The following is a 13042-nucleotide window of genomic DNA, read 5'->3' as shown; positions in this document are numbered from 1 at the left end:
GTTTTACATATTAGGAGTAAGAATAGTCTTTCTTAATCTGACCGTGGAGCTCTAACAGATGTAACTTACATTCGGTATGTAAGTATAATATATAGTCATAGCTAACATTGCATTTAATGAATAAATAGTGGATGTTTCCCCCCTAAAATCAGGACTGAGGCAAGGATGGATATTCATATTCTTCTAATCAGTATTGTGCTGAATATTCCAGCCAATGAAATAAGTTACATAAAGTGAATGAAGGGCCTACAGATTGGGTAGGAAGAAGTACAATTATCTTTATTTGTCGATGACATAAGAGTTTAAGTATCAAATTTTGAAGAACCCACAAACAAATATTAGAACTAACAAGCCAATTTAGAAAAGTAACAAGGCACATGGGTAATATACAAAAATCAATTACATTTTTATATACTAGCAGCAAGTAATTGAAAAATAAAATTAAAAATGTACATTGATAACATTATAAAGTATTACTTAGGATAATTTTATCAAAAGACATGTAAGACCTCTATACTCAAAGGTATAATGCATGGCTGAGATAAATTAAAGATGTAAATAAATGCAGAGATATATCATATTCATAGATTGTCAGACTGAATGGTTTTAAAAAGTCAGTTCTCCTCAAGTTGACCTTTGGATTCAGCATGATAAGAATTTTAACAGGATATTAAAGTAGACAAATTAATCCCAAATTTGTAAATTTGGATGAGGTAAAACAATTTTGGGGAAAAAAGTAAGTTTGGAAGACTCACAATACCTGGTTTCAATATTTACCATTAACCTACAGTAATCAAGAAGGTGAATTTTGCTGACAGACAAATATAGTATGTTAATGGAATACAACATAGAGATCCATAATATGTATATAGCATATATATAGTATATATAAAAAGAGATCCATTAACATATAGTCACATGATTTTTGACAAAGGCTTTTAAGGGAAACAGGACAACTTTGGTGCCCATCAAGGAAAGATGAAGTTGCAATCCACAGCCATTGGAGGTGATGAAAAGGGAAATCTGGGAAAACCAGAAAGAAGAATTGGATTTATCAAGGCCAGGCACCTGAGAGAAGGAAGCAGTTCTGTAGCAGCACCCACAGCTGGCAGAGGGAGGCAACACTGTGGATGTCCTTGCTCTGAAGTTCGTCAAGATCTACAAGGTCTGTCTGGAAAAAGTCCAGCCACTGTTAATATCATGAGAACAGTTTGCATGACTTTGATGTAACCTGGCAGCAAAGAGAGTGGACTGGAATGCACATGCGTGAGCAATGATGACTTCACTGTACTGGTCAGTGGGGGCAGTAGATGCTGTTGAGTGAGCATGTGCACTGTGTGGCCATGACATTCAAAATGAGTAGGTAGAGCAATGATTCTGCATCAAATTTGGTATTAAGGTTGAACATTCCTCTGCAGAAACTATTTAGATGATTCAGAAGTCCACAGCTGTGGACAGCTGGTGATTGGCAGCTTCGTCATGACAATGTACCTGCTCACGCATCATGTCTTACGCGCACAGTGTTTTTGCAAAACATCAAATCACCCAAGACACTGAGTCCCACTGCAGCCCAGATTTGACACCCTGTGAGTTCTGGCTTTTCCCAAAACTAAAATCATCTTTGAAAGGGAAGAGATTTCAGATCGTCAATGAGATTCAGAAAAATACAATGGGGCAGCTGATGGCGATTGGGAGAACTGTGTGAGGTCCCAAGGTGCCTACTTTGAAGGGGACTGAGGCATCATTGTCCTGTGTGCAATGCTTCTTGTATCTTCTTCAATCAATGCCTCTATTTTTCATAGTACATAGCTGGATACTTTCTGGACAGACCTTGTATGTCTGCTACACCTTTTCCCTTACTGAGCTTTTTAGGATAGCTGTTCTGGCTAGGTGTCTGTGCAGGCAGAAAGAGAAGCTGAATTGCCACACACATACCTTTTGGCTAGGCTCTTCCGGCAGGTTCCGCAGCTGTGTTTGTGGATCAGTGTTTGGTACCAGGCAAAGTACCGTCTTCAAGGGCCAGTCAAGCGGAGCCGGAAGGCACCCACTAGGCGCTGGTGTCCAGGGTGCCTACCGAGGAAAGGGCTGCCTGCCTTGCCCCCTTGCCCACCACCGTACAGCAGGTTGAGTGTGCATTTCCGAGTCAGTGTGTTTTCAGACAAAATGCCCCCTGTCCTCTGCTTCCTGCAGAAGTTCTAATGAGAGTACCTCTCAATGCTGACATCGTTGTTCTTCCAAGTTTGTTTTTTTATATCTCATAAAGCTGTGGAGCTTGAGGAGGATTATCTAATTGCTGTGGTGGTGCACATGATCAAACATCGTGCTAGCACCTGTTTGAAGAAATAGGTTCAGCAGTCACTGGAAAAGCCAGCCGTGTTACCTTGGGAACTAGATATTATTTCAGAAGACCTGATTTCTCATGGTTTGGCTCATACCAAACGCTGATAAGCTATAGCACACAAAGCATTTATACTGAGTACCTCGCCTTTCTATTTTGTTCCTTTTATCAAAAGAAACCTAGGGAACTACTATCATTCTACTTGTCTAGGCCATATACAGGGCTTTATTATTTTATTCTTCTATGGGTGAGTCCCTTGACGTAGAACGAAGAGACTGCTGAGTTATCGTTTGCAGAAGGAATTGGAATAGGCTTCTGAACGATCAGAGATGTATTTGTGAAGACCCCACTTCGTGTCCCCTCTCAGCAGAGGCCTGGTGTCCTGGGGTCTGCCTTGTGGTCTGCCCTTACCTTGAGGCCACTCTGCACGCAGAGTAAGACGCCGTCCACAGCTCTCCTCAGCTTGGCATTGCCTGAGATCAGGATGGCCGCGTGTCCCGAGGGGCAGGCCGCCATCAACCCCACACACACCATGACCCCGAGCTTGTTGTGCCACAGCACCAGGAGCGGCACAGAGAGGAGGGCGGCGCAATAGGACACCACATAGACACAGAGAAAGGAGATGAGGGATTTGAGCGCTTTGATGTGGGCCTCCAGGCTGGGGTCGCTATAGTCGCTGGTCTTGGCCCTCATGGTCCGCGTGTGGCGCCACAGGGACACAATCAGCACCCCAGAAGAAACCAGAAAACACAAGAAAGGCGGGATGGAGCCCAGGCTGCAGAAGAGGAAGGACCGAACGAAATTGAAGTTTTCAGTTTGCAAATTGTGTTCTGTGTCATTCCTCGTGGATAGCGTATATGTGGCTGCGATGTGAAATCTACTAAAAAAGTCCCAAGAACATAAGACAGCGCAGGCACAGGTGAGAAGGACAGTACCCAGGAGCATCCGGGTGGCCCCTCTGGAGATCCAGCTTGCCAGGCAGAGCAGGAGGCCGTGAGAGAAACGGACGATCTTAGAGCAGTAGAGGAGACTGAGGCAGGTGGCGAGCCAGAGGCCTGCTTGGTTTGCGATCATCCAGAGCATGATGATGGTTTGGTAGCTGCTGCTCAGCGGGTCCTTCATCTGCTGGAACAGGGTGAGCTGGAGGGCGTTCAGAAACAGCAGCCCGTGCAGAAACAGCCGGGTGAGGCTGAGAATCAGCAGGATAAGGTCACAGTCACTCAGGGGCTGCCTCCTCACCACATCCCGAAAATTCACCAGGAAAATGAAGGTGTTGATCAGAATCCCCACTGCAAACTCCAGGACCGAAAGGACGAGAAATACACCCTTGACTTCATAGGGCACAGTTATGACGGGAACCAGAGTCCACATGATGTCGCTTCTTCCTTGGCTACCCTAAGACTCACACAATCTGCACAGGAGAGAGGATTAAGCGTCTATTCTCAGCTAGGACCTTTCCTTCACCAGGCATTTGCTCTTGCCCAGGATCTACGCCAAAGCGAATTCATAGAAAGTTCTGACTGTAACTTAGAGGGATATTGTTGCTTTAGAATACTTCTCGGATACACACGAAGGCTCACCGTAAGAGTACAGGAGTGACGGTTGTATTCCTTGGGTGATGCAGAAGCTTTTAAAAAACCCTAGGTGCTCCTGTGCAGCGGCCTGCCCGGGGGGCCACGGCACAGCATCGCACATGCAAACCAGGCAGTCTTCATTACCCAGACCCGGTTTTGCATGCCTGTCGGCACCTGCAGAGGTGAGGAAGGGAGTAGGATTTGCTTACGAGTTTCAAGGGAACGGGCAGCACGCAAAGCATACGTCTCGATGAACTATGGCTTGAAATTGTATCTCTTTCTATTTGCATGCCTTCCATAATGGGACAAGTGCATGGCTCCTGCCCAGGCACCAGTGTATGACTGGTGTGGCTGCCATTGTCGGAGATGTCACGTAGACGTCGTCATTATGCCAGGCACATTATTCTGAGTGGATGAGGGAACCGTGGTATATGTTAGGTTGGCCAAGAAGTCCGCTCAGTTTTTTCCATAAAATGAAAGACACATTTTTCAATTGCACCAATAACTTTATTGGTTCAGATATTTTGAGTATGTTGGCTGTCTCCCGCTATTGGCTTCTAGTGGGGAGAGGCCAGGAGTGCTGCTAAACACCTTCCAGTGCATAAAACAGCCCCACTGCAAAGGGTTATTTGGTCAGAATGTCAACAGTACCACGGAACTTCGCAAACCACTTTTGACACGTTCAATCAGTTACACCACCTTCTCCATACATGGTGCAGATCTTTTTGTGTGTGTTTCCATTGTGTTTTTGCCTTTCTTGAAGTAATAAAGCAAAATACACTGAAAATGTTGCTTATTTTCTTCCATCTTCGATATTAAACTGGCTACCCCCAAATTCACCAATTTTGATGTTTTTTAAATGAACGCTGATGTGACAGCTGTCATAATACATTTGAACAAAGTTGTTTCTAATGAAGTTAAAGATGACTAAGCACTACTAGAGCCATCATACAGAAAAAAACTAAGTGAACTTTTTGGCTAACCCAATACAGACAGTGGCCCCAGGACACCAGCCTCGAAAGAGGACATCCTGCCGTTTACAATAACGTGGGGGAAACTGGAGGACATTATGTAAGTGCAATAAGCCAGACACAGCAAGAAAAAATACCGCATCATCTCACTTATGTGTGGAATCTAAAAAAGCTGAACTTGTAGACGCAGAGAATGAACCAGTGGTCACCAGGGATGGAGGGGGGTGGGGAGGTGGGGAAAATAGGGAGATGTTGTTCAAGGAGTAGAAGGTTGTAGTTATGTGGTGCAAGTAAGTCCCAAGGATCTAACACACAACAGGGTGACTGTAGTTCACACCGCACCAGGTATCAGAAGTTTGCTAAGGGAACAGATCTCAGGGGCTCTTGCCACACACTTGCACACACACACACGACTGAGGAAATGGACATGTTAATTAGCTTGACTGCAGGAATCACTTCACTGTGTGTATCAAAGCATCAAGTTGTACATGCTAAATATATACAGTCCTCATTAAGAAGAACTCAAAAGGTTATAATCTATAATAAAACAAAAACTATATAACATTGAGGAATAAATCTAACATAAAATATACAAGAAATTATTAAGAAAGTGATAAAAGTTATTAATACATGTATTGAAGAAGCCCAAATAAATATAATGTTCCTGGATGAAAAAATAATAAACGTTAGTTATTAACATTGTGATAATGTGTTGTTAATCCTTGATGTTCCACACGCTGCCCTTTTTCCTGTATGTCCCTTTAAGGTGTTCCTAAAGCTGAGAGTTACCTGGGCAGCCCCCTTTGTTTCTGTAGACTCTTTGTCTTTGTTATGTTTTCTGCTAACTAAAGCTCCTCGCTTTTACTTGTAAGTAATGTGACATAAATCAATGCTTATTAAAAATACTCCTGTCTTATTCTGAAATGTTTATACAGATATTCAGACAGTCTTTCATTGTACAAAGTCACACAGCATTGACGTTATATTTAATTCATCCTATTCTGACCATCTCATTCTGGTCATTTTTTCTTTTCGAATGCCAGGTACTGAGCCCGAGTTCTCTGCTTCCAAAGGACGCTTGTTCCCGCCCACCCCTCTCCTCCACGCCAGGGGGCAGTATTGTACCAAACGTGTGCAGGAGGGGCGTTTGCTTTCCGAGAGAGTCCAGATGGAAGACACTTGCTCCATGGCACAAGCAGAGATGCAGAGACATATAAACACAGAGTTACAGCCTCTCCTTCCACTAGTACACCCCTTTGTCTCCAATCAATAACATCATCGTGAGCACCAAATTCCGCCACAGTCTTTCGATGATCAATAGAGACAAGTAGCAAAACCCTCATAGGTATCTGTCCTCCATTTAATTTATGTGCACACGGTGTTTGGGATTAATCTGTGTGGATGGTATTTACCATCTGGCCGTTTTCAGAAAACTGGTCCACTCAGGAAGCGAAGAACGGCTAAATTAATCGCAGTGCTAAGGGCAGTGGCCGGAACAAAATCCTCACCAGCTGTGATAAAACGTTATAGTCCCTTGAATTTTGCAAATAAATGAGTGTTACAAATTGCATAAAATACACGTGTTTGAACATTTGCTGCCATTTCTTTTTTTGGATATTGGGATTGCATTCTCTGAAATGATCTTTAAAAATTGCTATGGGTTGGCTTGACACAAAAATGCTGTTACTGGTCATAGCAAACCTTGTTCCTTCAGGATGCCTTACTTAGGGGTTTCCCATGACTCGCTTAAATATAGCCAATGGCTATACTGAATTACATTTATTAAGAGCAAAAATATATTTGAGAGGTTGTGATGGGTGCTGAAGACGCCCTGGAGAACGAACGGTTATCAGAGGGACTGAGAGACCACAGAGACGGGGTGCCGGCCTCAGGGCGGGAGGCAGAGGGGAGCTGCCCAGAGCTGCCACCTCACACCCCACAGAATGGCCGCCACCAAAGAGACAAAAGAAAACAAGCACTGGTGAGGGTGTGGAGAAAAGAGTCCCAGGAACCCCCCAATCCTGCTCTGCCAATGACTCCTGTCGCCTGAGAAGAACAGGGGTGAAATGGACTGTAGGGTATGACCTTGCTAAAAGCTACACCGGCCCCCGAACAAGCTGGGTTGGAGCACGCAGTGGCCCTAGGCGGAGTCCACACATCCCTCTTGCCGTTCTGGTTTGTGGCAGGGGCTGTTAATTGCGCATCCGGTATCCTCTCTCCCCTTCCTTACCGAGAGAACTCCGGTGCTGTTCAGCACACCAGTATTCCCAGATGCATTTCTTCTCTTTCTGTCAGGTCAGAGTGGCCAACGAGATGCAAGAAGTCATTGAGCAGGATTCCTTAGAAAGCCCTGGTTGCCTTTTCTTCTTTCTGTGCCCGAACTCAAGTGTTCTGTTGCTGCTTCACCCGGAGGGAAAACGGAGAGGGTCTCAAAGCCCCTGCCCTCCCTGCCTTTTTGGAATGCTTGCAACCGCACCAGCAGTTCTGCGTTCCAGGCGCCTCCCTATGTGGGAAAGGTAATCTCTGTGTGTCTTTAAGTCGCAGTACTCGGGCCACTATTCCTGGAAGCTGAGTGCAGTTGCTAACTGCTAACTGCCAGGAAGAAGGGCCTGAGTCTATTTGCCCGTCTGAGCATGGGACGCCAGGCAGGGGCAAGGAGAGGAGGTCGGCCCGCTTGCTGTCTAGGTTGCTTGTCATGAAGAGGCACGCGACAGAAAGTGCCAGGAAGGAAATGAAAGGAACGTTGTCTCTGCTTCCTGTGTTTTAAGTCCTATTTTGTCCATCATAACAGTCACAAGGAGGTAGGGTGAGTGGTACTCATATGGGGTGATGAGGTTCAAGATTATTTCATGCAGCTCGTCTTTCTGCATTTCTCCCTTTCATTGTTGCCTTTGCTGCTCACTGGTCCTGCTGGTTCATCACTTACTGATAGATCCCCATGGGTCTTACATTCAGAAAGAGAATCTGAGTCATCAGTGGCCATGCAGCAAGCTGTGTCATGAGATGATGCAGGCCAGTTGACAGATGGGCTGTCTGTACTGGGCGTCATCCCGGCACAGTCAGCTTTGGTACCAGCATGAAGTCTTGGGATTAGGGACATCTGTAGTAAGGTCACTGTCCTCAACAGGGACCTGCAGGTAGAGATTTCTTTAGAGAGAGCTCTGGACCCCTTCTTAAACTTCATTTTTTCTACTAATGTGAATTAAGCAAGAAGAGGTTTTAAGTGAAAGCTGATAAAGCTGTAAGACATTGGATGACAACCAGTCCTGTTCTGTTTCTCTCTAAAATAAGAAAGCAGGAGAACGGTGTGCAGGGTGGGCACTTTGAGGGTTCTCTGTCTGTCAGAGACGGGGGACGAAGTGCCGACATGCTGAGTCACAGAGCACAGAGCAGAGGGTTGGTGGGGGCGAGGCAGAGCCACAGGAGACAGCAGCCATGACGGAGCCTCTGGACGGCTACAAGACACTGCCAGTGCCTTGAAGACATTCATTCCCTGTGGATTCCTTTCATGTTTCCTCCCCTGGGAGGGTTCTGGGGAGAAGCAGGCTCACTAGGGGGTCATCACAGGGAAACTTTCTGTATGAGTCAGTGTTTTGTGTTGACAAAAGCAGGCAAATTTGCATGCCATGACTTGATATAGCCACATTTCTTATCATTCAAAATACTGATTCAAATTACTTGCTCCTCTCCAATGATCTTTGGTGAAAACCAAACTCCCAAGAAGATGTGTCACGTACCTCTCAGTAGGTCACCGTACACCCCTAAGTTACGTGGGTCCTGACCTAAAAAGTACAACTCTGTGGGGACACCAAACAATTCAGAGAGACTTTGTGGGGATTTGAAGGTCCTACAATTGCAAGTGATTGTAGAGGCAGCAACACAGAGGTCATAGGAGGATGACACGTGTTGCTCGCAGGTTCTGCTGCAGTGGTTAGAAGTTTTTGGTGAAGCTATTTCCACTGGACAAAGGGAAGCAATGGGAGCCTATCAGAGCAGGGTTATCAGGGACTATTTAGTTGCCAGGCAGAGAAACCCACAGAGCCTGGCTGATAGAAAGGATGATGACGATGACGATGATGACAAGGATGATGACGATGATGATGGTGGTGGTGGTGGTGGTGGTGATGGTTGGTAGTAGAAGGGGTGGTGGTAATAGTGGAGAAAGTATGTTGCTCAAGAAGCAAGAGGGTTACATAAATTCAATTGTACATCGGCCTTCACAAAAGTAGGAAAAACCCAGGCAGCTAGGCTGTCTGCTTTTCCTGCTTTGGGATCGCATGGTCTCTTATTGCTGCTACTTTCTACATGTCTATTCCTTTCTCTTTTGCGAAAACAAGTATTTTCAGTAAAACTCCTTAGTTCCTGCCTCTCAATACTTAGTGCCCAACATAACATGAGTCAGACTCTTTGTCTCAAATCCTTATTTCTGGTTGGGAGAATCCATTTGGACCTGGCTGGGTCAACTGCCCAGGGCCGGTCCAGTCCCCCATGGCCATTGGGTTCGGGTTATGCAGGGCTCCCTCCAGGAGTGGGCCGGGGCGGGGGGAATGGGAGAATTTGATAACTTATAGGGTTGCGGGGAGGCTCTCCGCTTTGAGAGACATGGTGGGAGTGAACTTGAACATTTTTTAATGAATAAAACAGTATTTAGCCTGAAAAAGCAATTTTCTAAGATTTACGGACTTCAGACTCAATGCACTTTGGATTGCTGGAATGAAATGAAATTAATATCACTTTGATTCTGCTGTTATTTGACTGACCTTTAGCAAGTCATTTTTTCTGCATTTCCACTTCCTTGTTCATACGTGGGGATTGAAAACACCTGCTCTATCACACAGGGTTGTGCTCAAAGCGATAATATAGATTAAAGTGCTCTGAAACCTGCAAGGTGCTCTCCACAGGGAGAGTTTGATTACTGACAGTGGGTGCCAGGTAAGGCATTATTGGTATGAACTCACCTTGGACTCCCTCCTGTGGGTCCACGGGTCCCTGACTGTGCAGGTTTGAGGCAGGAAGGGATGGAAGGTGGTGTAAAACTGCTGAAAAATAGACATTTCACCAGAGAAGGAAATGTTGTAATGATCCGTATAAGGAGCTACTACTCTTACCTTCCTCTGGACATTTCTGAGCAGAGAAATTACTCCTCCCCCAAACTAGTCCATTTCTCCCTTTCCAGGTAGCCTCTGATGTGAAGGGCTCACATTTGGGACCAAAGAAGGAGAACCAACCTGGCTGCAGAAAAGAGAAAGAGGTACAATTCATAGTTTGTAGGCTCAGTGGAGACTGTTAGGGGCGACTTGTGACAGGAAGGGGTGTAGGCAGTGGTGTGTGCTGTGAGGGTGAGTAGTGTGATACAGGGTGTGTGTGAGTATGTGTGTGTGAATGAGGGAGGGAGAGGGAGAGAGGGAGTACTGCAGAGCCATGCAGAGGAAAGCGATGGGCTAGACTGGCCATGGACTCTGTTTGGTGTAGGATGCTGAGGCCCTCTGCATGTCTGTCAGTGGTCCGAGGCAGGAAGAGACCACCTCCTCCACCTCCAGCTAAGTGAGACTGTTTCTGGGAGTGGACGACCTGGAGAAAGAATTCTCAACAGCAGTTCAGTGAATGACGTTGCTGGCTGGATTTCCTTTGACTTTATTTTGAGAAAAGACAAGCTGGGAAAGGACTGGAAGGCCAACAGTGGCATGCACATTACCATATGTAACATACAGGAAAAGCAGCTGAGCTTCAGAAAATCTAAATGACTGCCCGAGGCCTGCGGCAAGTGAGTGGGGACTTGGATAGCAAAGTGCAGGCGAGTTCGATTCCAAACCCCGTGCTCTTTCTGTGGCACCATACGGGGGATACTAGATCGCCATCTGAAGCTTTAACAGGGAAACAGTCTCTGCGAAATGATTTATCTTGAGTTCAGTGTTACACCAAACTATTTCAGATTAAAGATCAAGGTGAATCCGTTTCAGAGTGTCCTGGCTCGGTACTGACCGTGGGACTCACCGGGTCTCTGGGCTTCAGGGATGCCCGGGAGGCTCTCAGGATAGGTCATCTCCACTGGAGATCAGTGGCCAGAGATTGGTTGTACAGCTTCCAGAGTTCCCTGCTGACATGCACTTGTTCTGCTTGGAGGGGTCGGGACTCACAGAGACAGATACACTGGCATTTTGAGTCCTGGGCAGAGAGCTCAGAAATCTATTTCGAGTTCACAAGAGCTCTGCACCCTGTTGCTGCAGAAGTCTTCTTGCTCACAGGCTGGAATCTCCACGATGCAACTGCGTACTTTACCCACAGCACCACTGATCCATCACTACTGCCACCCCTGTCTGGGGCTGTTTGCTGCAGTTTCTACCCAGGCTCTGAGCTCCCTTGCCCCTGTGCTTTGCTTATGCCCATCCCTCGGCCCATAACGTCTTTCCCGCCCTCCTTCCTTTTGCATCCCCTTCTGCCCGTGGCGTTCTTCCCTGTCCCTCCCCATGGTGTGTGCTCCTTCCCCAGCGGCCCTTGTCAGCGCTCTCTTTCTGCTGCATCACAGCCGTCTGACTTCTTCCATTCTCTTGGCTGTGAGGCTATCGAGCTATCGCTCGAGTTTGTGTTCAAGTTCAGGCTTAATGGCATAACCTTGGGAAAACTTCTCTTTGTGCCTGGGGTTTCTCCTCTATAAAACTGGGATAATAACAGTCTCTACCTCACAGTGTAGCTATGAGTGGGAAATGAAATCATGGAGTGCGAGTCACTGAATGCACAGGCCACAGTGGGCATTTCAGAAATGTTGCTGTTACTGCTCTTCGGAGAGTCCCTTGTTTATAGCTCACCTGTAACAGATACATGTTGAATTGACTTGTGTTGAGGAAGTGGCTGTTGTTGCGTTTCAGGGCTCAGAGGCTGAGAGGCAGCCCAGGAGCCCATGCGTGACCCAGACACGGGGTCATGAGGGTCAGAGTAAGGAACAGGGAGGGAGGTTTATCACCACGTTGCTCATTCTCACTTTTGCCTGGCCCCCCAGACTCCCAAACAGACATGTTTTCCTGACACCCTCATGCCCATGTGAGGCCGTGAGGCCGGGACAGCAACACACTGTAGGCATTATGGGCCTCACTCATCAGCCTGGCCTGGACCGTCTCTCAGTTTCAACCCAGGAGCTGTAGTTGGGCAGTGTCACTGGTGTCAGCAGGTAGTAGGAGGCCTTACACAAAGTAGGTGCTTGATGATTTTCCTTGCTGAGACGTCAGTGAGCGCTGACTACACGGAGAGTTCTGATTTAAGAGAGCAGGACACGTTGGCATAGTTGAAGGTGGCTTGGGCTGGGAGTCCGGGTTCTGGGTTCCAGTCACAGCGGTGGCAGATACATCATAATAATTATTATCACAACTGACATTTACTGAGCAGTTATGTGATACCAAGTCTTTTACTTGCACCATTTTGTGTAACCCTCTCAGTGTGACTGGGGGGGTAACCGGTTTTATCTTCACTGAAGTTGAGGAAACGGAGGCTCACTCGATTTTGCATCCCCAGCAGAAGTGACCTTTGAATTCAGGTCTCCTGACTTGAGATTGGCACCTTATGGAGGCTACACTCATGCAAACCCCACAAAACCCCCAGGCCCCAGCTTCTTTATCTGTAAAACGAGGGGCAATGCTTGGCGATCCTTTTGGGCTCCACTAAATGGGCTGTGAGCAGAGGGGACCTCTCCTCCAGACTCCGCCGGGCTGCCAAGGGGGCTGCGCACGGTGAAGCAGCAAAGCTTCAAGACACCTCTTCCAGAGGCAAGGAAAACAAGGACAGCTACTTTGAAACACGTTCAAAACGATTTCCTTCCAACACAAATCAGCTGATTGGATGACTAAGTGTCAGTGGGTTCCTGGGAGGTTAGGGGTCCCTGAGGGAGAGGGGACTTTGCTGGGACACTGGGTCCCTTGTTTTCGGCTCTTGATCATCTTTCTACAAAGGGAGTCAGGCTGTGTTCTTTTTCCAGGCACCTGGAGTGTCCTCCCCGCCGAACAAACCTTTGGTGCCCACAGAGGCCGGAGGGGGTCAGGGTGGCTGCAGTGCGCTCCATGCCCTTAGGGATGTTCTCCTCTGGGAAGATTGTGATTACTAATTAACTAGTAAATCTGAGCCCAGGCATGAAAGCTGGGCGGTCATTTGCATTTGAAACCCATTAAGTG

The 13042-nt window shown here is 46.8% G+C and overlaps 1 protein-coding gene across 1 annotated transcript; it reads right to left on the bottom strand.

The window, feature by feature from the left end:
* Positions 1-2701: 2701 nt before the first annotated feature.
* Positions 2702-3709, bottom strand: TAS2R38 (taste 2 receptor member 38). Its single transcript, XM_045855509.1, has one exon. It carries the CDS (start codon positions 3707-3709, stop codon positions 2702-2704), a length of 1008 nt encoding a protein of 335 aa, XP_045711465.1.
* Positions 3710-13042: the final 9333 nt, after the last annotated feature.

The sequence above is a fragment of the Phyllostomus hastatus genome, unplaced genomic scaffold, assembly GCF_019186645.2.
Source record: "Phyllostomus hastatus isolate PE091 unplaced genomic scaffold, TTU_PhHast_1.1 phas_scaffold_114, whole genome shotgun sequence".
NCBI lineage: Eukaryota > Metazoa > Chordata > Mammalia > Chiroptera > Phyllostomidae > Phyllostomus > Phyllostomus hastatus.
This window is presented reverse-complemented; position numbering and strand designations above follow the sequence as displayed.